Raw genomic sequence first — 26,719 nt, forward strand, 5'->3', positions numbered from 1 at the left:
GAACTATTTTCTGAGCTATAGTTCTGATTATAGTCTGGTCTATAGTATGTGCTATAACCAAGTCTATAGTCTCGAGTTAGTCTAGTTTATAGTAAATTTTCTTAACCACAACTTTTCAAAACACCTTTTTTAACAACATTATTGTTTGGTAAGAACTTGAAACAGTCGTAAGATAAACAACCATAGATAAAGGGCATAAATAGTCAATTAGAACTTGTTAGCGCCTAAATACACACTGATCTTCACGATTTTTTTCCTCTGCTAACACACTAATATGTAAGTACTTGTAACGAGACAAGTGTACAATATGTTTTATGTTCTTCTAGGTTCTTGAGAAGATTCTGCTGTGTACATGATGAGCGCACAACAAAATCAAAATTGAATGGTTTGTTTAGATTAGAATTCTTTCTATATTTATTTAGTTTCATTCAAACAGACAAGCAGCCAACTAGCCAGACAGACCGTACCAAAAGGGAGACAGAGAGAGAAAGAGAGAAAATTATTTGATAAAGGGGTTTCCTTCATGTCTGGTTGATTGTTGTTTTTTTTTTTTTTCTCTATATGTTGCATGCTGTTGTCTTGTTAGAAAGATCGAAGCTGGGTTAGATGGATAATGATCTGTTTGGTTCGTTGGAGTTTTTTTGTGTTATACTCTGTTGTTTTGTAATAAAAATCTTAAGTTTTAACTTACTTCAATTTCAGTTGGTATTTGTTGAAGGTGTGGTAAAGACGTGCCGTGCCCAGTTGCTATTATAACTGCCTTTCTTGAAGAAAAATGTGTAGTTTTATATTGTGTTCATTTATAAGCTTAATCCTTTTCATTTCGATATTGGAGTGTCAAGGAAATGTATTGCGCCAAAGACAATTTTATACGCTACATCAATGGTCTCATGGCATAAATATGGCATTTCCAACTGTAATTGATAGAGAATTTGCGGTTAATAATTCTTATTATGATGTTAATCGTATACAATTGCCGGTAGATCTAGATGTGGAGTATAAAGGTAAATAATTTAATAACTCATTTACACACTAAAGTAGTAGTCTATAGTCTGGACTATAGTCTAGTGGACTAGTCTATAGTCTGGACTATAGTCTGGACTATAGTCTAGTCTATAGTCCGGTCTATAGTCTAGTCTATAGTCCGGTCTATAGTCTGGACTATAGCCTAGTCTATAGTCTGGACTATAGTCCAGTCTATAGTCTAATCTATAGTACAGTCTATAGTCTGGACTATAGTATAGTCTATAGTCTGGACTATAGTGTAGTCTATAGTCTGGACTATAGTATAGTCTATAGTCTGGACTATAGTATAGTCTATAGTCTGGACTATAGTCTAGTCTATAGTTTGGACTATAGTCTAGTCTATAGTCTGGACTAAATTCAAGTCTATAGCCCGGACTATAGTCTAGTCTATTGTTTGGAGTATGGTCTGGTCTATAGTTTGGACTATAGTCTAGTCTATAGTTTGGACTATAGTCAGTCTATAGTTTGGACTATAGTTTAATCTATAGTCTGGACTGTAGCCTAGTCAATAGTCTATAGTATAGTCTATAGTTTGGACTATAGTCTAGTCTAGTCTGGACTATAGTCTAGTCTATAGTTTGGACTATAATTTAGCCTATAGTCTGGATTATAATCTAGTCTATAGTCTGGACTATAGTCTAACCTATAGTCTGGACTAAAGTCTAGTCAATCGTTTGGATTATATTCTAGTAAATTGTCTGGACTAGAGTCTAGCCTATAGACTGGACTATATAGTCCAATCTTTAGTCCAGTCTATAGTCTAATCGCATACCTTGAATATAGTTTAGAAAATAACCTGGTCTATTGTCCGAACATTTTTTAATATAAAATTTCATTTATGTAGAAAATAATAAACATCGAATCTTTCTCACAATTCCTCGATTAAATTTTGGAGTACCTTACTCACTGGCCACTATATTAGAAGAAGATCAAAATATTACAAACAATCCAAGAGTGACAGCATATCCCAGCTATGATTGGCACAAAAGTCATGGTTTAAATTGTACTTCCATAACATCGGCACTAAGAACTTATGTAAGTACTACATCAAATACTAGTACATCTCTTAAACTAAATAATTCTTTGTTCTCACTCCCTCATTTTAACAGATCGATGAATGTGGCCGATTATGGGTTATAGATTCAGGACAAATCAATTCTCTGCAATGGTGTGCTCCCCAACTTTTAGTGTTCGACTTAAATACAGATGAATCGATACATCGTTACAAACTTCCTAGTAATAATTATAAAGCCGGTATTTCGGTTTATACCGATATGGTAGCCGATGTCAAGTCTGCGGAAGAATGTTTAGATACAACCGTCTATATATCAGATGCTTGGGGTCATGGTTTAATTGTTTACAATATGTTAAAGGATAAATCTTGGCGCATAGAACATGAACTTATGAAACCAGATAAAACTTTTCGAAATAATGTTCATGATGGCATATTTACTGTTAGTTTAAGTCCAAAAAATTACAAAATGGCGGGTAATTGTTTGATTTAAACGGAACAATAGATAAATATTACTAATTATCTTCATTCTTACTTACAGAACGTTATTTATATTTTCATTCTTTGAATAGTTTCACTGAAATACGCATTCCCTTAAAATATGTTAATAACGAGTCGCTGTGGTATTATCCTAAAGGCTATACTTTAATAGATAAATATTTTACCACTTTAGGCTCTCGAGGTCTTCAATGTGAATCTGAAACTATGGATAATTATGGAAATTTATATTGCAGTATTATAGGTTCAAGTGCTTTGATACGGTGGAAAGAGGGTAGAAATTATACGGCAGATGATTTGAATGTTGTGGCTTATGGTCCGCAACAATGGCGTTTTGTTACGGGTCTAAAGCTAAGTGCAAATCAACATAATGAACAGGAGTTGTGGGCTTTAAGCACAGAGCCAAGGGTAAGATTTTGAATATGAACTTTGTAAATTTAAAATATTTTCATCCACTTAAATTTTAGCTTTTTGTTGGCAATACTGTTCAGAAGGATCTAATAATGTATCAAATTATGGGCTGTCGTGTTCGTAATCTGTTACGTTCGGAAATTTGTACAATCGACATTAATGATGTGTAAATTAGTATTTAAGATGAAATTGTAAATACATATTATTAAGTAGTAATTGAATTGAAATTATTGGAATTATGGGAAAACACGTGGGAAAATAGTACAATCTAGTCAAGTCTATAGCCTAGCGGCTAGTCTACTACTAATACTCAAAAACAAAACTTCTTACTTTACTGCTTATTTGCAGGCGATCGCATTATAATTAAAATCTGTGATCATTCATAATGTAAATAAATTTACTTCAAAAATCGATTTTTTTGGTCAAAATCTTAAATCGCTTATAACTTCGTTAAAACACGTTTAAATTGAAAAATAAGCTAATTTTGTGATCACCCATATTTTCCTTCAAAAATCGTTTTTTTTTGGTCGAAATCTTAAATCGTTTATAACTTGTTTAAAACACGTTTAAATTGAAAAATAAGCTTATTTTGTGATCACCCATATTTTCCTTCAAAAATCGATTTTTTTGGTCGAAATCTTAAATCGCTTATAACTTCGTTAAAACACGTTTAAATTGAAAAATAAGCTTATTTTGTGATCATCCATATTTTCCTTTAAAAATCGCTTATAACTTCGTTAAAACACGTTTAAATTGAAAAATAAGCTTATTTTGTGATCACCCATATTTTCCTTCGAAAATCGATTTTTTTACGAAAATCTTAAATCGCTTATAACTTCGTTAAAACACGTTTAAATTGAAAAATAAGCTTATTTTGTGATCACCCATATTTTCCTTCAAAAATCGATTTTTTTGGTCGGAATCTTAAATCGCTTATAACTTCGTTAAAACACGTTTAAATTGAAAAATAAGCTTATTTTGTGATCACCCATATTTTCCTTCGAAAATCGATTTTTTTACGAAAATCTTAAATCGCTTATAACTTCGTTAAAACACGTTTAAATTGAAAAATAAGCTTATTTTGTGATCACCCATATTTTCCTTCAAAAATCGATTTTTTTGGTCGGAATCTTAAATCGCTTATAACTTCGTTAAAACACGTTTAAATTGAAAAATAAGCTAATTTTGTGATCACCCATATTTTCCTTCGAAAATCGATTTTTTTACGAAAATCTTAAATCGCTTATAACTTCGTTAAAACACGTTTAAATTGAAAAATAAGCTTATTTTGTGATCACCCATATTTTCCTTCAAAAATCGATTTTTTTAGTCGGAATCTTAAATCGCTTATAACTTCGTTAAAACACGTTTAAATTGAAAAATAAGCTTATTTTGTGATCACCCATATTTTCCTTCAAAAATCGATTTTTTTGGTCGGAATCTTAAATCGCTTATAACTTCGTTAAAACACGTTTAAATTGAAAAATAAGCTTATTTTGTGATCACCCATATTTTCCTTCGAAAATCGATTTTTTGGTCAAAATCTTAAATCGCTTATCGCTTCGTTAAAACACGTTTAAATTGAAAAATAAACTTATTTTGTGATCACCCATATTTTCCTTCAAAAATCGATTTTTTTGGTAAAAATCTTAAATCGCTTATAACTTCGTTAAAACACGTTTAAATTGAAAAATAAGCTTATTTTGTTTTGTGATCACCCATATTTTCCTTCAAAAATCGATTTTTTTGGTCGGAATCTTAAATCGCTTATAACTTCGTTAAAACACGTTTAAATTGAAAAATAAGCTTATTTTGTGATCACCCATATTTTCCTTCGAAAATCGATTTTTTTACGAAAATCTTAAATCGCTTATAACTTCGTTAAAACACGTTTAAATTGAAAAATAAGCTTATTTTGTGATCACCCATATTTTCCTTCAAAAATCGATTTTTTTGGTCGGAATCTTAAATCGCTTATAACTTCGTTAAAACACGTTTAAATTGAAAAATAAGCTAATTTTGTGATCACCCATATTTTCCTTCGAAAATCGATTTTTTTACGAAAATCTTAAATCGCTTATAACTTCGTTAAAACACGTTTAAATTGAAAAATAAGCTTATTTTGTGATCACCCATATTTTCCTTCAAAAATCGATTTTTTTAGTCGGAATCTTAAATCGCTTATAACTTCGTTAAAACACGTTTAAATTGAAAAATAAGCTTATTTTGTGATCACCCATATTTTCCTTCGAAAATCGATTTTTTTACGAAAATCTTAAATCGCTTATAACTTCGTTAAAACACGTTTAAATTGAAAAATAAGCTTATTTTGTGATCACCCATATTTTCCTTCAAAAATCGATTTTTTTGGTCGGAATCTTAAATCGCTTATAACTTCGTTAAAACACGTTTAAATTGAAAAATAAGCTTATTTTGTGATCACCCATATTTTCCTTCGAAAATCGATTTTTTTACGAAAATCTTAAATCGCTTATAACTTCGTTAAAACACGTTTAAATTGAAAAATAAGCTTATTTTGTGATCACCCATATTTTCCTTCAAAAATCGATTTTTTTGGTCGGAATCTTAAATCGCTTATAACTTCGTTAAAACACGTTTAAATTGAAAAATAAGCTAATTTTGTGATCACCCATATTTTCCTTCGAAAATCGATTTTTTTGGTCGGAATCTTAAATCGCTTATAACTTCGTTAAAACACGTTTAAATTGAAAAAGTAAGCTTATTTTGTGATCACCCATATTTTCCTTCAAAAATCGATTTTTTTGGTCGGAATCTTAAATCGCTTATAACTTCGTTAAAACACGTTTAAATTGAAAAATAAGCTTATTTTGTGATCACCCATATTTTCCTTCGAAAATCGATTTTTTTACGAAAATCTTAAATCGCTTATAACTTCGTTAAAACACGTTTAAATTGAAAAATAAGCTTATTTTGTGATCACCCATATTTTCCTTCAAAAATCGATTTTTTTGGTCGGAATCTTAAATCGCTTATAACTTCGTTAAAACACGTTTAAATTGAAAAATAAGCTAATTTTGTGATCACCCATATTTTCCTTCGAAAATCGATTTTTTTACGAAAATCTTAAATCGCTTATAACTTCGTTAAAACACGTTTAAATTGAAAAATAAGCTTATTTTGTGATCACCCATATTTTCCTTCAAAAATCGATTTTTTTGGTCGGAATCTTAAATCGCTTATAACTTCGTTAAAACACGTTTAAATTGAAAAATAAGCTAATTTTGTGATCACCCATATTTTCCTTCGAAAATCGATTTTTTTACGAAAATCTTAAATCGCTTATAACTTCGTTAAAACACGTTTAAATTGAAAAATAAGCTTATTTTGTGATCACCCATATTTTCCTTCAAAAATCGATTTTTTTAGTCGGAATCTTAAATCGCTTATAACTTCGTTAAAACACGTTTAAATTGAAAAATAAGCTTATTTTGTGATCACCCATATTTTCCTTCGAAAATCGATTTTTTTACGAAAATCTTAAATCGCTTATAACTTCGTTAAAACACGTTTAAATTGAAAAATAAGCTTATTTTGTGATCACCCATATTTTCCTTCAAAAATCGATTTTTTTGGTCGGAATCTTAAATCGCTTATAACTTCGTTAAAACACGTTTAAATTGAAAAATAAGCTTATTTTGTGATCACCCATATTTTCCTTCGAAAATCGATTTTTTTACGAAAATCTTAAATCGCTTATAACTTCGTTAAAACACGTTTAAATTGAAAAATAAGCTTATTTTGTGATCACCCATATTTTCCTTCAAAAATCGATTTTTTTGGTCGGAATCTTAAATCGCTTATAACTTCGTTAAAACACGTTTAAATTGAAAAATAAGCTAATTTTGTGATCACCCATATTTTCCTTCGAAAATCGATTTTTTTACGAAAATCTTAAATCGCTTATAACTTCGTTAAAACACGTTTAAATTGAAAAATAAGCTTATTTTGTGATCACCCATATTTTCCTTCAAAAATCGATTTTTTTGGTCGGAATCTTAAATCGCTTATAACTTCGTTAAAACACGTTTAAATTGAAAAATAAGCTTATTTTGTGATCACCCATATTTTCCTTCAAAAATCGTTTTTTTTTGGTCGAAATCTTAAATCGTTTATAACTTGTTTAAAACACGTTTAAATTGAAAAATAAGCTTATTTTGTGATCACCCATATTTTCCTTCAAAAATCGATTTTTTTGGTCGAAATCTTAAATCGCTTATAACTTCGTTAAAACACGTTTAAATTGAAAAATAAGCTTATTTTGTGATCATCCATATTTTCCTTTAAAAATCGCTTATAACTTCGTTAAAACACGTTTAAATTGAAAAATAAGCTTATTTTGTGATCACCCATATTTTCCTTCAAAAGTCGATTTTTTTTTTGGTCGGAATCTTAAATCGCTTATAACTTCGTTAAAACACGTTTAAATTGAAAAATAAGCTTATTTTGTGATCACCCATATTTTCCTTCGAAAATCGATTTTTTTACGAAAATCTTAAATCGCTTATAACTTCGTTAAAACACGTTTAAATTGAAAAATAAGCTTATTTTGTGATCACCCATATTTTCCTTCAAAAATCGATTTTTTTGGTCGGAATCTTAAATCGCTTATAACTTCGTTAAAACACGTTTAAATTGAAAAATAAGCTAATTTTGTGATCACCCATATTTTCCTTCGAAAATCGATTTTTTTACGAAAATCTTAAATCGCTTATAACTTCGTTAAAACACGTTTAAATTGAAAAATAAGCTTATTTTGTGATCACCCATATTTTCCTTCAAAAATCGATTTTTTTAGTCGGAATCTTAAATCGCTTATAACTTCGTTAAAACACGTTTTAATTGAAAAATAAGCTTATTTTGTGATCACCCATATTTTCCTTCGAAAATCGATTTTTTTGGTCGGAATCTTAAATCGCTTATAACTTCGTTAAAACACGTTTAAATTGAAAAATAAGCTTATTTTGTGATCACCCATATTTTCCTTCAAAAATCGATTTTTTTGGTAAAAATCTTAAATCGCTTATAACTTCGTTAAAACACGTTTAAATTGAAAAATAAGCTTATTTTGTTTTGTGATCACCCATATTTTCCTTCAAAAATCGATTTTTTTGGTCGGAATCTTAAATCGCTTATAACTTCGTTAAAACACGTTTAAATTGAAAAATAAGCTTATTTTGTGATCACCCATATTTTCCTTCAAAAATCGATTTTTTTGGTCGGAATCTTAAATCGCTTATAACTTCGTTAAAACACGTTTAAATTGAAAAATAAGCCTATTTTGTGATCACCCATATTTTCCTTCAAAAATCGATTTTTTGGTCGGAATTTTTAATCGCTTATAACTTCGTTAAAACACGTTTAAATTGAAAAATAAGCTTATTTTGTGATCACCCATATTTTCCTTCAAAAATCGATTTTTTGGTCGGAATCTTTAATCGCTTATAACTTCGTTAAAACACGTTTAAATTGAAAAATAAGCTTATTTTGTGATCACCTATATTTTCCTTCAAAAATCGATTTTTTGGTCAAAATCTTAATCGCTTATAACTTCGTTAAAACACGTTTAAATTGAAAAATAAGCTTATTTTGTGATCACCCATATTTTCCTTCAAAAATCGATTTTTTCGGTCGGAATCTTAAATCGCTTATAACTTCGTTAAAACACGTTTAAATTGAAAAATAAGCTTATTTTGTGATCACCCATATTTTCCTTCAAAAATCTATTTTTTTGGTCAAAATCTTAAATCGCTTATAACTTCGTTAAAACACGTTTAAATTGAAAAATAAGCTTATTTTGTGATCACCCATATTTTCCTTCAAAAATCGATTTTTTTGGTCAAAATCCTAAATCGCTTATAACCCATATTTTCCTTCGAAAATCGATTTTTTTGGTCAAAATCTTAAATCGCTTATAACTTCGTTAAAACACGTTTAAATTTAAAAATAAGCTTATTTTGTGATCACTCATATTTTCCTTCGAAAATCAATTTTTTTGGTCAAAATCTTAAATCGCTTATAACTTCGTTAAAACACGTTTAAATTGAAAAATAAGCTTATTTTGTGATCACCCATTTTTCCTTCAAAAATCGATTTTTTTGGTCGGAATTTTTAATCGCTTATAACTTCGTTAAAACACGTTTAAATTGAAAAATAAGCTTATTTTGTGATCACCCATATTTTCCTTCAAAAATCGATTTTTTGGTCGGAATCTTAAATCGCTTATAACTTCGTTAAAACACGTTTAAATTGAAAAATAAGCTTATTTTGTGATCACCTATATTTTCCTTCAAAAATCGATTTTTTTTGTCAAAATCTTAAATCGCTTATAACTTCGTTAAAACACGTTTAAATTGAAAAATAAGCTTATTTTGTGATCACCTATATTTTCCTTCAAAAATCGATTTTTTTTGTCAAAATCTTAAATCGCTTATAACTTCGTTAAAACACGTTTAAATTGAAAAATAAGCTTATTTTGTGATCACCTATATTTTCCTTCAAAAATCGATTTTTTGGTCAAAATCTTTAATCGCTTATAACTTTGTTAAAACACGTTTAAATTGAAAAATAAGCTTATTTTGTGATCACCTATATTTTCCTTCAAAAATCGATTTTTTGGTCAAAATCTTTAATCGCTTATAACTTCGTTAAAACACGTTTAAATTGAAAAATAAGCTTATTTTGTGATCACCCATATTTTCCTTCGAAAATCGATTTTTTTGGTCAAAATCTTAAATCGCTTATAACTTCGTTAAAACACGTTTAAATTGAAAAATAAGCTTATTTTGTGATCACCCATATTTTCCTTCAAAAATCGATTTTTTTGGTCGGAATCTTAAATCGCTTATAACTGCGTTAAAACACGTTTAAATTGAAAAATAAGCTTATTTTGTGGTCACCCATATTTTCCTTCAAAAATCGATTTTTTTGGTCAAAATATTAAATCGCTTATAACTTCGTTAAAACACGTTTAAATTGAAAAATAAGCTTATTTTGTGATCACCCATATTTTCCTTCAAAAATCGATTTTTTTGGTCGGAATCTTAAATCGCTTATAACTTCGTTAAAACACGTTTAAATTGAAAAATAAGCTTATTTTGTGATCACCCATATTTTCCTTCAAAAATCGATTTTTTGGTCGGAATCTTAAATCGCTTATAACTTCGTTAAAACACGTTTAAATTGAAAAATAAGCTTATTTTGTGATCACCCATATTTTCCTTCAAAAATCGATTTTTTGGTCGGAATCTTAAATCGCTTATAACTTCGTTAAAACACGTTTAAATTGAAAAATAAGCTTATTTTGTGATCACCCATATTTTCCTTCGAAAATCGATTTTTTGGTCAAAATTTTAAATCGCTTATCGCTTCGTTAAAACACGTTTAAATTGAAAAATAAACTTATTTTGTGATCACCCATATTTTCCTTCAAAAATCGATTTTTTTGGTAAAAATCTTAAATCGCTTATAACTTCGTTAAAACACGTTTAAATTGAAAAATAAGCTTATTTTGTTTTGTGATCACCCATATTTTCCTTCAAAAATCGATTTTTTTAGTCGGAATCTTAAATCGCTTATAACTTCGTTAAAACACGTTTAAATTGAAAAATAAGCTTATTTTGTGATCACCCATATTTTCCTTCAAAAATCGATTTTTTTGGTCGGAATCTTAAATCGCTTATAACTTCGTTAAAACACGTTTTAATTGAAAAATAAGCTTATTTTGTGATCACCCATATTTTCCTTCGAAAATCGATTTTTTTGGTCGGAATCTTAAATCGCTTATAACTTCGTTAAAACACGTTTAAATTGAAAAATAAGCTAATTTTGTGATCACCCATATTTTCCTTCGAAAATCGATTTTTTTACGAAAATCTTAAATCGCTTATAACTTCGTTAAAACACGTTTAAATTGAAAAATAAGCTTATTTTGTGATCACCCATATTTTCCTTCAAAAATCGATTTTTTTAGTCGGAATCTTAAATCGCTTATAACTTCGTTAAAACACGTTTTAATTGAAAAATAAGCTTATTTTGTGATCACCCACATTTTCCTTCGAAAATCGATTTTTTTGGTCGGAATCTTAAATCGCTTATAACTTCGTTAAAACACGTTTAAATTGAAAAATAAGCTTATTTTGTGATCACCCATATTTTCCTTCAAAAATCGATTTTTTTGGTAAAAATCTTAAATCGCTTATAACTTCGTTAAAACACGTTTAAATTGAAAAATAAGCTTATTTTGTTTTGTGATCACCCATATTTTCCTTCAAAAATCGATTTTTTTGGTCGGAATCTTAAATCGCTTATAACTTCGTTAAAACACGTTTAAATTGAAAAATAAGCTTATTTTGTGATCACCCATATTTTCCTTCAAAAATCGATTTTTTGGTCGGAATTTTTAATCGCTTATAACTTCGTTAAAACACGTTTAAATTGAAAAATAAGCTTATTTTGTGATCACCCATATTTTCCTTCAAAAATCGATTTTTTGGTCGGAATCTTTAATCGCTTATAACTTCGTTAAAACACGTTTAAATTGAAAAATAAGCTTATTTTGTGATCACCTATATTTTCCTTCAAAAATCGATTTTTTGGTCAAAATCTTAATCGCTTATAACTTCGTTAAAACACGTTTAAATTGAAAAATAAGCTTATTTTGTGATCACCCATATTTTCCTTCAAAAATCGATTTTTTCGGTCGGAATCTTAAATCGCTTATAACTTCGTTAAAACACGTTTAAATTGAAAAATAAGCTTATTTTGTGATCACCCATATTTTCCTTCAAAAATCTATTTTTTTGGTCAAAATCTTAAATCGCTTATAACTTCGTTAAAACACGTTTAAATTGAAAAATAAGCTTATTTTGTGATCACCCATATTTTCCTTCAAAAATCGATTTTTTTGGTCAAAATCCTAAATCGCTTATAACCCATATTTTCCTTCGAAAATCGATTTTTTTGGTCAAAATCTTAAATCGCTTATAACTTCGTTAAAACACGTTTAAATTTAAAAATAAGCTTATTTTGTGATCACTCATATTTTCCTTCGAAAATCAATTTTTTTGGTCAAAATCTTAAATCGCTTATAACTTCGTTAAAACACGTTTAAATTGAAAAATAAGCTTATTTTGTGATCACCCATTTTTCCTTCAAAAATCGATTTTTTTGGTCGGAATTTTTAATCGCTTATAACTTCGTTAAAACACGTTTAAATTGAAAAATAAGCTTATTTTGTGATCACCCATATTTTCCTTCAAAAATCGATTTTTTGGTCGGAATCTTAAATCGCTTATAACTTCGTTAAAACACGTTTAAATTGAAAAATAAGCTTATTTTGTGATCACCTATATTTTCCTTCAAAAATCGATTTTTTTTGTCAAAATCTTAAATCGCTTATAACTTCGTTAAAACACGTTTAAATTGAAAAATAAGCTTATTTTGTGATCACCTATATTTTCCTTCAAAAATCGATTTTTTTTGTCAAAATCTTAAATCGCTTATAACTTCGTTAAAACACGTTTAAATTGAAAAATAAGCTTATTTTGTGATCACCTATATTTTCCTTCAAAAATCGATTTTTTGGTCAAAATCTTTAATCGCTTATAACTTTGTTAAAACACGTTTAAATTGAAAAATAAGCTTATTTTGTGATCACCCATATTTTCCTTCGAAAATCGATTTTTTGGTCAAAATTTTAAATCGCTTATCGCTTCGTTAAAACACGTTTAAATTGAAAAATAAACTTATTTTGTGATCACCCATATTTTCCTTCAAAAATCGATTTTTTTGGTAAAAATCTTAAATCGCTTATAACTTCGTTAAAACACGTTTAAATTGAAAAATAAGCTTATTTTGTTTTGTGATCACCCATATTTTCCTTCAAAAATCGATTTTTTTTAGTCGGAATCTTAAATCGCTTATAACTTCGTTAAAACACGTTTAAATTGAAAAATAAGCTTATTTTGTGATCACCCATATTTTCCTTCAAAAATCGATTTTTTTGGTCGGAATCTTAAATCGCTTATAACTTCGTTAACACACGTTTAAATTGAAAAATAAGCTTATTTTGTGATCATCCATATTTTCCTTTAAAAATCGTTAAAACACGTTTAAATTGAAAAATAAGCTTATTTTGTGATCACCCATATTTTCCTTCAAAAGTCGATTTTTTTGGTCGGAATCTTAAATCGCTTATAACTTCGTTAAAACACGTTTAAATTGAAAAATAAGCTTATTTTGTGATCACCCATATTTTCCTTCAAAAATCGATTTTTTGGTCGGAATTTTTAATCGCTTATAACTTCGTTAAAACACGTTTAAATTGAAAAATAAGCTTATTTTGTGATCACCCATATTTTCCTTCAAAAGTCGATTTTTTTTGGTCGGAATCTTAAATCGCTTATAACTTCGTTAAAACACGTTTAAATTGAAAAATAAGCTTATTTTGTGATCACCCATATTTTCCTTCAAAAATCGATTTTTTGGTCGGAATTTTTAATCGCTTATAACTTCGTTAAAACACGTTTAAATTGAAAAATAAGCTTATTTTGTGATCACCTATATTTTCCTTCAAAAATCGATTTTTTGGTCAAAATCTTAATCGCTTATAACTTCGTTAAAACACGTTTAAATTGAAAAATAAGCTTATTTTGTGATCACCCATATTTTCCTTCAAAAATCGATTTTTTCGGTCGGAATCTTAAATCGCTTATAACTTCGTTAAAACACGTTTAAATTGAAAAATAAGCTTATTTTGTGATCACCCATATTTTCCTTCGAAGATCGATTTTTTTGGTCAAAATCTTAAATCGCTTATAACTTCGTTAAAACACGTTTAAATTTAAAAATAAGCTTATTTTGTGATCACCCATTTTTCCTTCAAAAATCGATTTTTTTGGTCGGAATTTTTAATCGCTTATAACTTCGTTAAAACACGTTTAAATTGAAAAATAAGCTTATTTTGTGATCACCCATATTTTCCTTCAAAAATCGATTTTTTGGTCGGAATCTTAAATCGCTTATAACATCGTTAAAACACGTTTAAATTGAAAAATAAGCTTATTTTGTGATCACCTATATTTTCCTTCAAAAATCGATTTTTTTTGTCAAAATCTTAAATCGCTTATAACTTCGTTAAAACACGTTTAAATTGAAAAATAAGCTTATTTTGTGATCACCTATATTTTCCTTCAAAAATCGATTTTTTGGTCAAAATCTTTAATCGCTTATAACTTTGTTAAAACACGTTTAAATTGAAAAATAAGCTTATTTTGTGATCACCTATATTTTCCTTCAAAAATCGATTTTTTGGTCAAAATCTTTAATCGCTTATAACTTCGTTAAAACACGTTTAAATTGAAAAATAAGCTTATTTTGTGATCACCCATATTTTCCTTCGAAAATCGATTTTTTTGGTCAAAATCTTAAATCGCTTATAACTTCGTTAAAACACGTTTAAATTGAAAAATAAGCTTATTTTGTGATCACCCATATTTTCCTTCAAAAATCGATTTTTTTGGTCGGAATCTTAAATCGCTTATAACTTCGTTAACACACGTTTAAATTGAAAAATAAGCTTATTTTGTGATCACCCATATTTTCCTTCAAAAATCGATTTTTTTGGTAAAAATCTTAAATCGCTTATAACTTCGTTAAAACACGTTTAAATTGAAAACTAAGCTTATTTTGTGATCACCCTTATTTTCCTTCAAAAATCGATTTTTTTTACGAAAATCTTAAATCGCTTATAACTTCGTTACAACACGTTTAAATTGAAAAATAAGCTTATGTTGTGATCACCCATATTTTCCTTCAAAAATCATTTTTTTTTTACGAAAATCTTAAATCGCTTATAACTTGTTTAAAACACGTTTAAATTGAAAAATAAGCTTATTTTGTGATCACCCTTATTTTCCTTCAAAAATCGATTTTTTTACGAAAATCTTAAATCGCTTATAACTTGTTTAATTAAAACACGTTTAAATTGAAAAATAAGCTTATTTTCCTTCAAAAATCGATTTTTTTACGAAAATCTTAAATCGCTTATAACTTCGTTAAAACACGTTTAAATTGAAAAATAAGCTTATTTTGTGATCACCTATATTTTCCTTCAAAAATCGATTTTTTTGGTCGGAATCTTAAGTCGGTTATAACTTCGTTAAAACACGTTTAAATTGAAAACTAAGCTTATTTTGTGATCACCCATATTTTCCTTCAAAAATCGATTTTTTTGGTCGAAATCTTAAATCGCTTATAACTTCGTTAAAATACGTTTAAATTGAAAAATAAGCTTATTTTGTGATCACCCATATTTTCCTTCAGAAATCGATTTTTTGGTTAAAAATCTTAAATCGCTTATAACTTCGTTAAAACACGTTTAAATTGAAAAATAAGTTTATTTTGTGATCATCCATATTTTCCTTCAAAAATCGATTTTTTTACGAAAATCTTAAATCGCTTATAACTTTGTTAAAACACGTTTAAATTGAAAAATAAGCTTATTTTGTGATCACCCATATTTGACTTAAAAAATCGGGCTCTACATGCTTATTTTCATGTTTTAATATTATAGAAAATATATTTAGCGAAAATGTCCCTCAATTTCTTATGAAATTTTTAAAGGCTGTCTTGGATTTTTGATATCTCCAGACGTACGTGGTTAAATCGACTCCGCTATCTATAAGGATAAATATTATATGTATATATATATATACTTTAAATAATATAATAAAATACATTATTATAATAATATAATTATAATAATTTTCTTTAAGCTTTAAAAATTAACAGTCTTATTGCATACATATGTACGTTGCCAACCATGGCAGAGAAAAATTTCCCATTTTTATTTAACAGTTGGCTGCATTTGCATTGTTTTTATCCCCAACCAGCTGTTTATGTTGACACATCGCCACTAAATACTTCTGTCAGTTTTTTTCTATTGTTATCAATTTTTTTGTAACAAAGTTTTACCAGCATTTTTTAACTACATTCCTTTTTTTATAAATAAACTATTAAATATTAATAAGAAATAATAAACAAAATGACTAATTTACAACGTTGGCTGATGTATTTAATGTTATTTTTGGTGCCATATTTTGGTATTTTATTTGCCACCATTAAAACACCGGGCATGGAAAAATTACTATTTCCTTTGCAACTGTTGCCTTACATTTTGGTCATAATGTTTGGAGTAAGTTTATTTATAATATTTAACTTCTAGAATTTTGTTTAATTATGTTTTATTGTGTTAAACTTTTAGTTGTATGCCGCTGGTACTGTATTATATCGTACTTTTACCTTCAATGATTGTCCCGAAGCTGCCAAAGAATTGCAAGAACAAATACATGAAGCTCGCAAGGATTTAATAGCTAAAGGTTTTAAATTTCGTGATTAGTTTATAAAATAAGGATTTTTTATTGTATTTAAATTTATAATTTAATTGTAAATAGAATAAAGTGTATTTTTTTTTTAAATTATAACAAAATCAATAGTGTTTATTTACAACAATACATGTAGATAAATTGCATGTTTGTTTTGCAATCATTTAATTTAATTACTTTTAACAAATAGTTTTAATTCGAATAAAATTAATATTATTATACTACGTTCACACATTCGTGTATGGACAAACTAGTCGAATTTGAAGTGTTTTTATAAACACAAATGTGTGAACGTTCTATAAATGAATTTTGAACCAGTTGTCTTAGTTCAAATAGGCTGAAATTATTTAGATTATTTAGATTTTTTTGTAATATATGAAAATTTTAACATATGTATATTGTTAATAAAATTAAAACAAAAAATCTTAAAAAATTTAATTTTCACTAAAATTGTAGCATTTTAACTAAAACGAAAATTTCATTTTTAAAATTTTAAATAAATGCATATAAAAACTCAACAATTTAGCTCAAAAAATTTGCTATAAATTGAGTTGTTGTTGCTAATAATATATTTTATAATTTTTCAAATTTTAGTTATTAAACGTAATTTTATTAACATAACGTTTTGTGCTTAAAACATGAATTTTAAAATATTTCCACATGCTCGTGCCACAAATTATATATGTATATTTTTTTAAATGATCAAACACCTTTTGAACGCTAGTAGCAGCTGGTGATATAAAATTATTGAGTTATATTAAAATATAGAAATTTATAGTAAATGGGCTTTCGAAACAAAATAGGAGGAAATATATGCTTTGCATTTTTCATTAAACAAATTGTGACAGTTAATGGAGTAGACAAAACGGAATTCTAGAATTAAAAGAAATTTTTGTTCAAAGCGACAATTCCCAGGATTGTTATTTACTCTACAAAAGATGAGACATGATTTAAAACATAATTTAATTTTGTGGAAAATGTCAAAAGTGTGTTTTTAAAAATTAACCTTTGACTTTTAACATTAAATGTAAATTTTACCTTGTTTTAAATAAATTAATCTTCAAATCTTTCAAAACCATTTTCTATAATTAAATTATGTGTGTTTTTTTTCCCACAACATGTTTAATCGTTTACTTTTGAAAGAAATTTAGATGAATATTTTAATTTACGCATGTTTGCTAGTAAATTTCTCACGTATTCCAAAGGGATTTAAAATCCTAAAACATTTTAAGGACAAACGACAAAATTCGCTTAAAAAACTATGAATTTTAAATGTAAAGAATTAGCATACAAGCATTTGCGACTACGTACATACATACATACATACATACATACATACATACATACATACATACATACATACATACATACATACATACATACATACATACATACATACATACATACATACATACATACATACATACATACATACATACATACATACATACATACATACATACATACATACATACATACATACATACATACATACATACATACATACATACATACATACATACATACATACATACATACATACATACATACATACATACATACATACATACATACATACATACATACATACATACATACATACATACATACATACATACATACATACATACATACATACATACATACATACATACATACATACATACATACATACATACATACATACATACATACATACATACATACATACATACATACATACATACATACATACATACATACATACATACATACATACATACATACATACATACATACATACATACATACATACATACATACATACATACATACATACATACATACATACATACATACATACCACATACATACAATACATACATACATAATACATACATACATACATACATACATACATACATACATATTATGAAACTTAATTACAGACAAATGTATAACCCCATCAAAAACATGGTAATAACTTGTACTTACACAACAGCTTAGGTAGCGTCGAATGGACTCCGTTTTGACAAGTCTAGTAATGACTTACATATAATATATTATGTAAGTACTTACTTACAAAATATATATATGCCATTTGTTTTTAACACAATCGAAAAAAAATGTTTTTTTTATGAAAACTAACATAGGGATGTGTTTTCGTAAGCAATTTTTTCTTAGAAACAAAACTACTACTAAACTCCCGTAAGTACTTACTTAACTATCTATTTGTAAGCGAACGTCATAAGTTCTTGCCCCTCCAATGTCATTCCCGTGTTAAATTAATGACTCAAATGTTATTGTGTAAGTAAATTTTAGCATTTCAAGCTCTTTCGTTTCAGTGTAAGTTTTTGCTGGGACATTTTGATGTATAAATTACCATTCAATTAGTTTCAATTTCAAAGTTAAATTTGATTTAAAGTCTCATAATATAGTTATAATATTTGCAGGGACCAAAGGTTGGAATTTTTTTAAACAGTCCGAGTTCAAATGTTATTTTTTAAAGGTTGATAACAGACAGTTTCGAAATAGTGAACAGAAAAAGTCATTCTCTAACAGACTCTAACTGTTATAATTTTCCAGATATAGGAATTTTAAGTATTTACTATATGTAGTAGGTGCCACACCCACTACTACTAGCTGTTATAGTTTCAGATATATACGAAATTAATGACAATGTCCCGCCCACTATTGCTGGTCTACTTTAGTTCTTAAGCTTCATACTAAAAACGTTTTTCTAAAATATTTTAAGTTCGTAGCTGTTTTAGTTTAAGGTTGTAGTTTCCCTAAAATACGAATATTATTATTTTACTGCATATGACAGATGTCACGCCCACTTAAAATTTCAAAAACTTTGACATAAATTTTAGATTCAAAACACTAGTAAAGATAAACATCGTTTCAAATCCTAACAATTTGACAACACTGTAACTTTAATTAAAGAAAACAATTAAACTGAGTTAAATTTTTTGTTTATTATACCCCCACGAGAACCGTTTGTTTATACTGATGTTTAGAGAGAAAGACAAGAGTGTGGGGTTAGAAAAAACGTTTTTTTTTTATTTACTCAAGTATCACAATTGTAAAGAAAATTAAACTCAAAAAACAAAAACAAGTTTATTATAGCTGAACCCAGCCCAACATTTGAGTGAAGCTCAATTTTGTTTTTATATATAGTACTACAACAAGTCAGCAAACCATAATGGCTTAAATATAAACAGTTGGGTTTTAAAATTCAAAGTGATCGTTAGCAGTTACGGAAGAGTCCATTTATTAAAATTTAAATTTAATAAAAAAAAACATTAAGCAACAAAAAACTGAAAGTAATTTCAACAAATTTGTGTTTATTTTAAACAAAAAAACATTAATATTCTCACAGAATATTCTTAAAATCCTCAACAATCCAACATGACTCAGAAAATTTTTGGTTTATTTGTGGCCTTATTGGCAGTCGCTAATGCACTCAAGGTAATATTTTGACAATTTTTTTTAGGGTTAAACAATTTATTGAAAATAAACACGTATTAAAATAAAAACAAACGTAATATGTACGAGACTTTGAAATACTTCAATTCAAAGAAACAGCTAACTAAGCTTCGCTACCTGAGATAATTTCAAAAATTAATTTTTGTTTTTGTTTATGTGGCAGAAGAATCACTCTAATGGAAAATAACCAACAGATATCAACAATTATAAAAAAATAAACAAATGAAAGCTTTGTTTTCTACCGGCGTTTAAAACCCTCTTTTACTCCCTTCCTTGCTGATCAGTTGTAAACCATATAGTAAACAATTAAATGTGTCTTAATATGTAGTTTGTTGAACTGTCTTTTTTCTTATTTTTTACTATCCAACTACATAGAATTGCGTCTAATGAAATGAAAAACTTAATTTTCTATTCGATAAACTGTACGTTTACAGAGCATTTAAGGTTTGGAAATGCAAAACCGGTTTTTACATTTGTCATAGTTGTTATTACATCAAACTGGATAGATTACATCAGTTTAGAAATAAAATAAAAAACAAACTGCAATAATTATGTACATATGTATGTATTTCTTTATTGTTTAAACAAATATGTATATTTATTCAAAACTGTAAATATCAAGGTCTGATAATATATGCAAAAAATATGTTTTTGAAAAGCGTAGATGGGTAAAACAAAAGGTTTGATTTGAAAGAGAATTCGAAAAAAGAAATGTTTACTTTGGTTTAGTGGGAATTTTGATTTCAAACAAGCAGACTATACTATTCACAATAAAGTCTTGGTCATTGCAGCAGGACTATTTACATAGATTGATTTTGGTTTTAGTATATACAATAATCTAATCCAGTTTTTGTTCAGCTTGAATTCGATTCAATTCCAGGTCTAAATCTAGTTCAGTTCTATTTCTATTTCAGTCCTTGTAAAGTTCTAGTTCAGTTCTAGTTCAGTTCTAGTTCAGTTCTAGTTCAGTTCTAGTTCAGTTCTAGTTCAGTTCAGTTCTAGTTCAGTTCTAGTTCAGTTCTAGTTCAGTTCTAGTTCAGTTCTAGTTCAGTTCTAGTTCAGTTCTAGTTCAGTTCTAGTTCAGTTCTAGTTCAGTTCTAGTTCAGTTCTAGTTCAGTTCTAGTTCAGTTCTAGTTCAGTTCTAGTTCAGTTCTAGTTCAGTTCTAGTTCAGTTCTAGTTCAGTTCTAGTTCAGTTCTAGTTTAGTTCTAGTTCTGTTCTAGTTCAGTTTTAGTTCAGTTCTAGTTCAGTTCAGTTCTAGTTCAGTTCTAGTTCAATTCTAGTTCAGTTTTAGTTCAGTTCTAGTTCAGTTCTAGTTCAGTTCTAGTTCAGTTCTAGTTCAGTTCTAGTTCAGTTCTAGTTCAGTTCTAGTTCAGTTCTAGTTCAGTTCTAGTTCAGTTCTAGTTCAGTTCTAGTTCAGTTCTAGTTCAGTTCTAGTTCAGTTCTAGTTCAGTTCTAGTTCAGTTCTAGTTCAGTTCTAGTTCAGTTCTAGTTCAGTTCTAGTTCAGTTCTAGTTCAGTTCTAGTTCAGTTCTAGTTCAGTTCTAGATTCAGTTCTAGTTCAGTTCTAGTTCAGTTCTAGTTCAGTTCTAGTTCAGTTCTAGTTCAGTTCTAGTTCAGTTCTAGTTCAGTTCTAGTTCTAGTTCAGTTCTAGTTCAGTTCTAGTTCAGTTCTAGTTCAGTTCTAGTTCAGTTCTAGTTCAGTTCTAGTTCAGTTCTAGTTCAGTTCTAGTTCAGTTCTAGTTCAGTTCTAGTTAGTTCAGTTCTAGTTCAGTTCTAGTTCAGTTCTAGTTCAGTTCTAGTTCAGTTCTAGTTCAGTTCTAGTTCAGTTCTAGTTCAGTTCTAGTTCAGTTCTAGTTCAGTTCTAGTTCAGTTCTAGTTCAGTTCTAGTTCAGTTCTAGTTCAGTTCTAGTTCAGGTTCTAGTTCAGTTCTAGTTCAGTTCTAGTTCAGTTCTAGTTCAGTTCTAGTTCAGTTCTAGTTCAGTTCTAGTTCAGTTCTAGTTCAGTTCTAGTTCAGTTCTAGTTCAGTTCTAGTTCAGTTCTAGTTCAGTTCTAGTTCAGTTCTAGTTCAGTTCTAGTTCAGTTTTAATTCAGTTCTAGTTCAGTTCTAGTTCAGTTCTAGTTCAGTTCTAGTTCAGTTCTAGTTCAGTTCTAGTTCAGTTTTAATTCAGTTCTAGTTCAGTTCTAGTTCAGTTCTAGTTCAGTTCTAGTTCAGTACAGAAAAAATTATAATTTTTCTGAACAATGCCTGACTGCTCTCGCTGTGTATTGTCTAAATTACGCTTTTGCCAAATTGTATTTTTGTAACAATTAATATGAATACTTTTTTCCCCCAAACAACAACCGGTTTTTACGAAACAGGCATTAACTTTTTGTTTCGTGTTTTTTCTTCTTAATAATTAATTAAAATAATCAAGAATATTTTAAAAAATTTAAGCTAAACTTGAGTCGTATTTTCTCCCTTCTTTAGACAATTCACAATGTTTGTAATTGTTTTGATAAAGTTGAAACTCATTTAAAAGTTACTTTTTTTTTGATACCCAGTAAACATTTTTAACTAATGTTTCTAGCATTCTGCCAAACACAATGAATATTTGTTAGACACAAAATATTAAATAGCCAATAGTAATATTGCATGATTTATTAACAAATAAAAATAAATTATTAAACTAATTTATTACCTATCATTGTTATTGTTGAATAGATTAAAAAAAATAATAAAATAATAGATAGTAATAGAATATAACAATAGTATGACATATTTATTTATGAATAGACAAAGTGTGATATCTAACTAATTTATTTCTATATGAGACATAATTTCTCTTCACATGAATCCACAATGAATTTATTTAAAAATAGGCAAAAGTGTGAAACAAAAAAATTCAAAAATTTTCCAAATTTCATTAATATTTATTTATGTTTCTCACAGACCCTCCTATTAGTGCATTGACATTTACAATCACTTTCAAACTTTCTCTCACAGCAACTGCATTTAGTTTTGTAAGTGATAATTAACATACAATTAGCTAAAATAAGCTAATTACAATTTTGTATTTCGAATTCAAATAACAATAATAAGTATTTACTTATATCGAGACAGGTATGTGATGAGATTATTTTGTCAGTTTTTATTCTATTTATATAGAAAATATTAACCTGAATCATTTAGATGTTAATTCAGTACAAAAGTGTTTTTAAAATGAAAAATAAAATGATCTCATCATTAAACCGTTTAACAAACGATTTATAAAATATTGAACAAAACTATAAACATTAAATTTTCTAATTATAAATTGTGACATGAAAAACAATTAAATTTTCTAGAAAAAAGATAAACATAATTTTAAGAAAAGAAGGTGATTTGAAATACATCATACAAAATTATTGTTATTAAAAACATGTATCTTTCGCATTGGAAATTATTATCAACGGAAGCCGCCACTGACTGAGCCGAGGCAATACATGTTTAGATAAATCAATACATGTTCAAAAAAACAATTGTTGTTTTCTAATTTTAAAAGATAACACTAAATAATCGGGACTGAACTAGAACTGAACTAGAACTGAACTAGAACTGAACTAGAACTGAACTAGAACTGAACTAGAACTGAACTAGAACTGAACTAGAACTGAACTAGAACTGAACTAGAACTGAACTAGAACTGAACTAGAACTGAACTAGAACTGAACTAGAACTGAACTAGAACTGAACTAGAACTGAACTAGAACTGAACTAGAACTGAACTAGAACTGAACTAGAACTGAACTAGAACTGAACTAGAACTGAACTAGAACTGAACTAGAACTGAACTAGAACTGAACTAGAACTGAACTAGAACTGAACTAGAACTGAACTAGAACTGAACTAGAACTGAATTAGAACTGAACTAGAACTGAACTAGAACTGAACTAGAACTGAACTAGAACTGAACTAGAACTGAACTAGAACTGAACTAGAACTGAACTAGAACTGAACTAGAACTGAACTAGAACTGAACTAGAACTGAACTAGAACTGAACTAGAACTGAACTAGAACTGAACTAGAACTGAACTAGAACTGAACTAGGAAGAACTGAACTAGAACTGAACTAGAACTGAACTAGAACTGAACTAGAACTGAACTAGAACTGAACTAGAACTGAACTAGAACTGAACTAGAACTGAACTAGAACTGAACTAGAACTGAACTAGAACTGAACTAGAACTGAACTAGAACTGAACTAGAACTGAACTAGAACTGAACTAGAACTGAACTACTGAACTAGAACTGAACTAGAACTGAACTAGAACTGAACTAGAACTGAACTAGAACTGAACTGAACTAGAACTGAACTAGAACTGAACTAGAACTGAACTAGAACTGAACTAGAACTGAACTAGAACTGAACTAGAACTGAACTAGAACTGAACTAGAACTGAACTAGAACTGAACTAGAACTGAACTAGAACTGAACTAGAACTGAACTAGAACTGAACTAGAACTGAACTAGAACTGAACTAGAACTGAACTAGAACTGAACTAGAACTGAACTAGAACTGAACTAGAACTGAACTAGAACTGAACTAGAACTGAACTAGAACTGAACTAGAACTGAACTAGAACTGAACTAGAACTGAACTAGAACTGAACTAGAACTGAACTAGAACTGAACTAGAACTGAACTAGAACTGAACTAGAACTGAACTAGAACTGAACTAGAACTGAACTAGAACTGAACTAGAACTGAACTAGAACTGAACTAGAACTGAAATAGAACTGAACTAGAACTGAACTAGAACAGAACTAGAACTGAATTAGAACAGAAGAACTGAACACATGCTACATTAACAACTTGTTATAATTAAAATCAAAATATCCTAAATTATTTTATTGAAAGATTGTCATTGACTTGCATTTGTCTACAAAATAATGTATTTAACCCTATAAATTAAAACACATAACTAATTGCATCTTGTATATAAAAAAGCACAAATTTTAGACACAACCATATCAAATACACATTTAAGGAATATAAAAACAACACATGTGGATGAACAAACGTTGTTACAATAACAATTGAATTGCACCGTTATGCAAATATTTTACTGATGATTTGTACTTTTTGATTGACATCGCAATCCCCTCCTTTTGCCAACAACTTTGTGTAGTACTGTTAACTAAATGTTTTGTTTTTTTTCATTGTTTCAATTGCAGGTGCCCGTAACCGTGTACTATGAATCACTTTGTCCAGATAGTGCTAAATTCATCACCGAACAAATTTATCCAGCTGTTAAAGGCGATTTAAAAGACCATGTTGAAATAACTTGGGTACCTTATGGTAAATCATCTGTAAGTTTCTCTCTGGATACAAAACAGACAAACAAACATTTTCGATTACAAAATGTCATTATATTCAATTCAATGTTTCTATACGTTTGGGTTTTTTAGTATTCCACCCAAGGATCAGAAGTTAATTTCAATTGTCATCATGGTCCTAATGAATGCTATGGCAACAAGGTGCATGCTTGTGCCATTGATCACATTCAAGCCAACTCATATGAAGCAGAATATACTCGCGAATCTTTGACATTGGACTTTATCAACTGTATGATGAAGGCTGGCAAGAATTTCCCCGACAATGTATATCCTGGTGCTAGGTGTGCTCGTGACAATCACATTAATAACTGGGAAAATATTCAACAGTGTGCCAACAGCACTGAGGGCAGCCAGCTTTTAATGAAACACGGTCAAACTACCATGGCTTTCCAAAACCCTTTGATCAGTGTACCCACTGTAGTATTTAAAGAGGTGTGTATTTCTGTCCATTTATAAAAAAAAATATTTTTAAAAAATTTTCAATATTTCTTTCTTTTAGCAATACGACGCTAAAGTCAATGAACAAGCCCAAAGTGATTTCGTTGGAGTCATGTGCAAATACTTTGTCCAACCTTTGCCTAAAATGTGCGCCAGTCGCAATTCGGCTGTAAGCATTGCTGCTACTCCTTTAGTGGGTCTTTTGGTTTTTGCCTTTGCTAAGCTTTTCATCTAAACTTTTTCTCAAAAAGCTTTAATTTTTCATTTTTCTTGCATGCATCGAATACTCTTTTTTGATATTCGATATATGATTTTTGTATAAATACATATATATTTTTAATAATTTTTTTGTTAATTTCAGAAAATGTAAGATCATGTATAATATTTTCCGTCCAAATACTTGAGTGTATATAAAATAGAATTTAAATCCAGACTCTCAAAATAAAGATAATATATATTTTATATTAAGTTAACTGGTTTTTAATGAAATTAGGTTAAGTTTAGCGAAAATGCCCAATGCACTATTTAAAGAACTGAACTGAACTAGAACTGAACTAGAACTGAACTAGAACTGAACTAGAACTGAACTAGAACTGAACTAGAACTGAACTAGAACTGAACTAGAACTGAACTAGAACTGAACTAGAACTGAACAGAACTGAACTAGAACTGAACTAGAACTGAACTAGAACTGAACTAGAACTGAACTAGAACTGAACTAGAACTGAACTAGAACTGAACTAGAACTGAACTAGAACTGAACTAGAACTGAACTAGAACTGAACTAGAACTGAACTAGAACTGAACTAGAACTGAACTAGAACTGAACTAGAAACTGAACTAGAACTGAACTAGAACTGAACTAGAACTGAACTAGAACTGAACTAGAACTGAACTAAACTGAACTAGAACTGAACTAGAACTGAACTAGAACTGAACTAGAACTGAACTAGAACTGAACTAGAACTGAACTAGAACTGAACTAGAACTGAACTAGAACTGAACTAGAACTGAACTAGAACTGAACTAGAACTGAACTAGAACTGAACTAGAACTGAACTAGAACTGAACTAGAACTGAAACTA

The 26,719-nt window shown here is 28.6% G+C and overlaps 4 protein-coding genes across 5 annotated transcripts in view; 3 read left to right on the top strand and 1 right to left on the bottom strand.

Annotated features, from left to right (window-relative positions):
• Positions 1-720: 720 nt before the first annotated feature.
• Positions 721-3,149, top strand: LOC119607895 (protein yellow). The gene is made up of 5 exons (XM_037962023.1): positions 721-1,004; positions 1,871-2,061; positions 2,136-2,514; positions 2,580-2,944; positions 3,004-3,149. The coding sequence occupies exons 1-5, from the start codon at positions 776-778 to the stop codon at positions 3,115-3,117; spliced, it is 1,278 nt and encodes a 425-aa protein (XP_037817951.1). The 5' UTR covers positions 721-775; the 3' UTR covers positions 3,118-3,149.
• Positions 815-26,719, bottom strand: part of LOC119607889 (protein AAR2 homolog) — a 66,692-nt gene continuing 40,787 nt past the window's right edge. Inside the window, exon 3 of the transcript XR_005231770.1 lies at positions 815-914. The gene's annotated coding sequence lies outside the window, so the exon portion shown is untranslated. The remainder of the gene's footprint in view (positions 915-26,719) is intronic.
• LOC119607894 (dolichol-phosphate mannosyltransferase subunit 3) lies at positions 15,886-16,470 on the top strand. The gene is made up of 2 exons (XM_037962022.1): positions 15,886-16,181; positions 16,251-16,470. The coding sequence occupies exons 1-2, from the start codon at positions 16,032-16,034 to the stop codon at positions 16,383-16,385; spliced, it is 285 nt and encodes a 94-aa protein (XP_037817950.1). The 5' UTR covers positions 15,886-16,031; the 3' UTR covers positions 16,386-16,470.
• LOC119607891 (GILT-like protein 1) lies at positions 19,524-26,102 on the top strand. 2 transcript variants are annotated; one of them, XM_037962017.1, is made up of 5 exons: positions 19,524-19,821; positions 25,035-25,169; positions 25,269-25,628; positions 25,696-25,803; positions 25,996-26,102. In XM_037962017.1, exons 1-5 carry the CDS (start codon positions 19,762-19,764, stop codon positions 26,002-26,004), a joined length of 672 nt encoding a protein of 223 aa, XP_037817945.1. In that variant the 5' UTR covers positions 19,524-19,761; the 3' UTR covers positions 26,005-26,102. The 2 variants fall into 2 exon arrangements, with proteins under 2 accessions (XP_037817945.1, XP_037817944.1); XM_037962016.1 differs by having other exon boundaries at positions 25,696-26,102.

The sequence above is a fragment of the Lucilia sericata genome, unplaced genomic scaffold (assembly GCF_015586225.1).
Source record: "Lucilia sericata isolate MDLA Ls3-8-SP2 unplaced genomic scaffold, ASM1558622v1 Contig000758F_arrow, whole genome shotgun sequence".
Lineage (NCBI taxonomy): Eukaryota > Metazoa > Arthropoda > Insecta > Diptera > Calliphoridae > Lucilia > Lucilia sericata.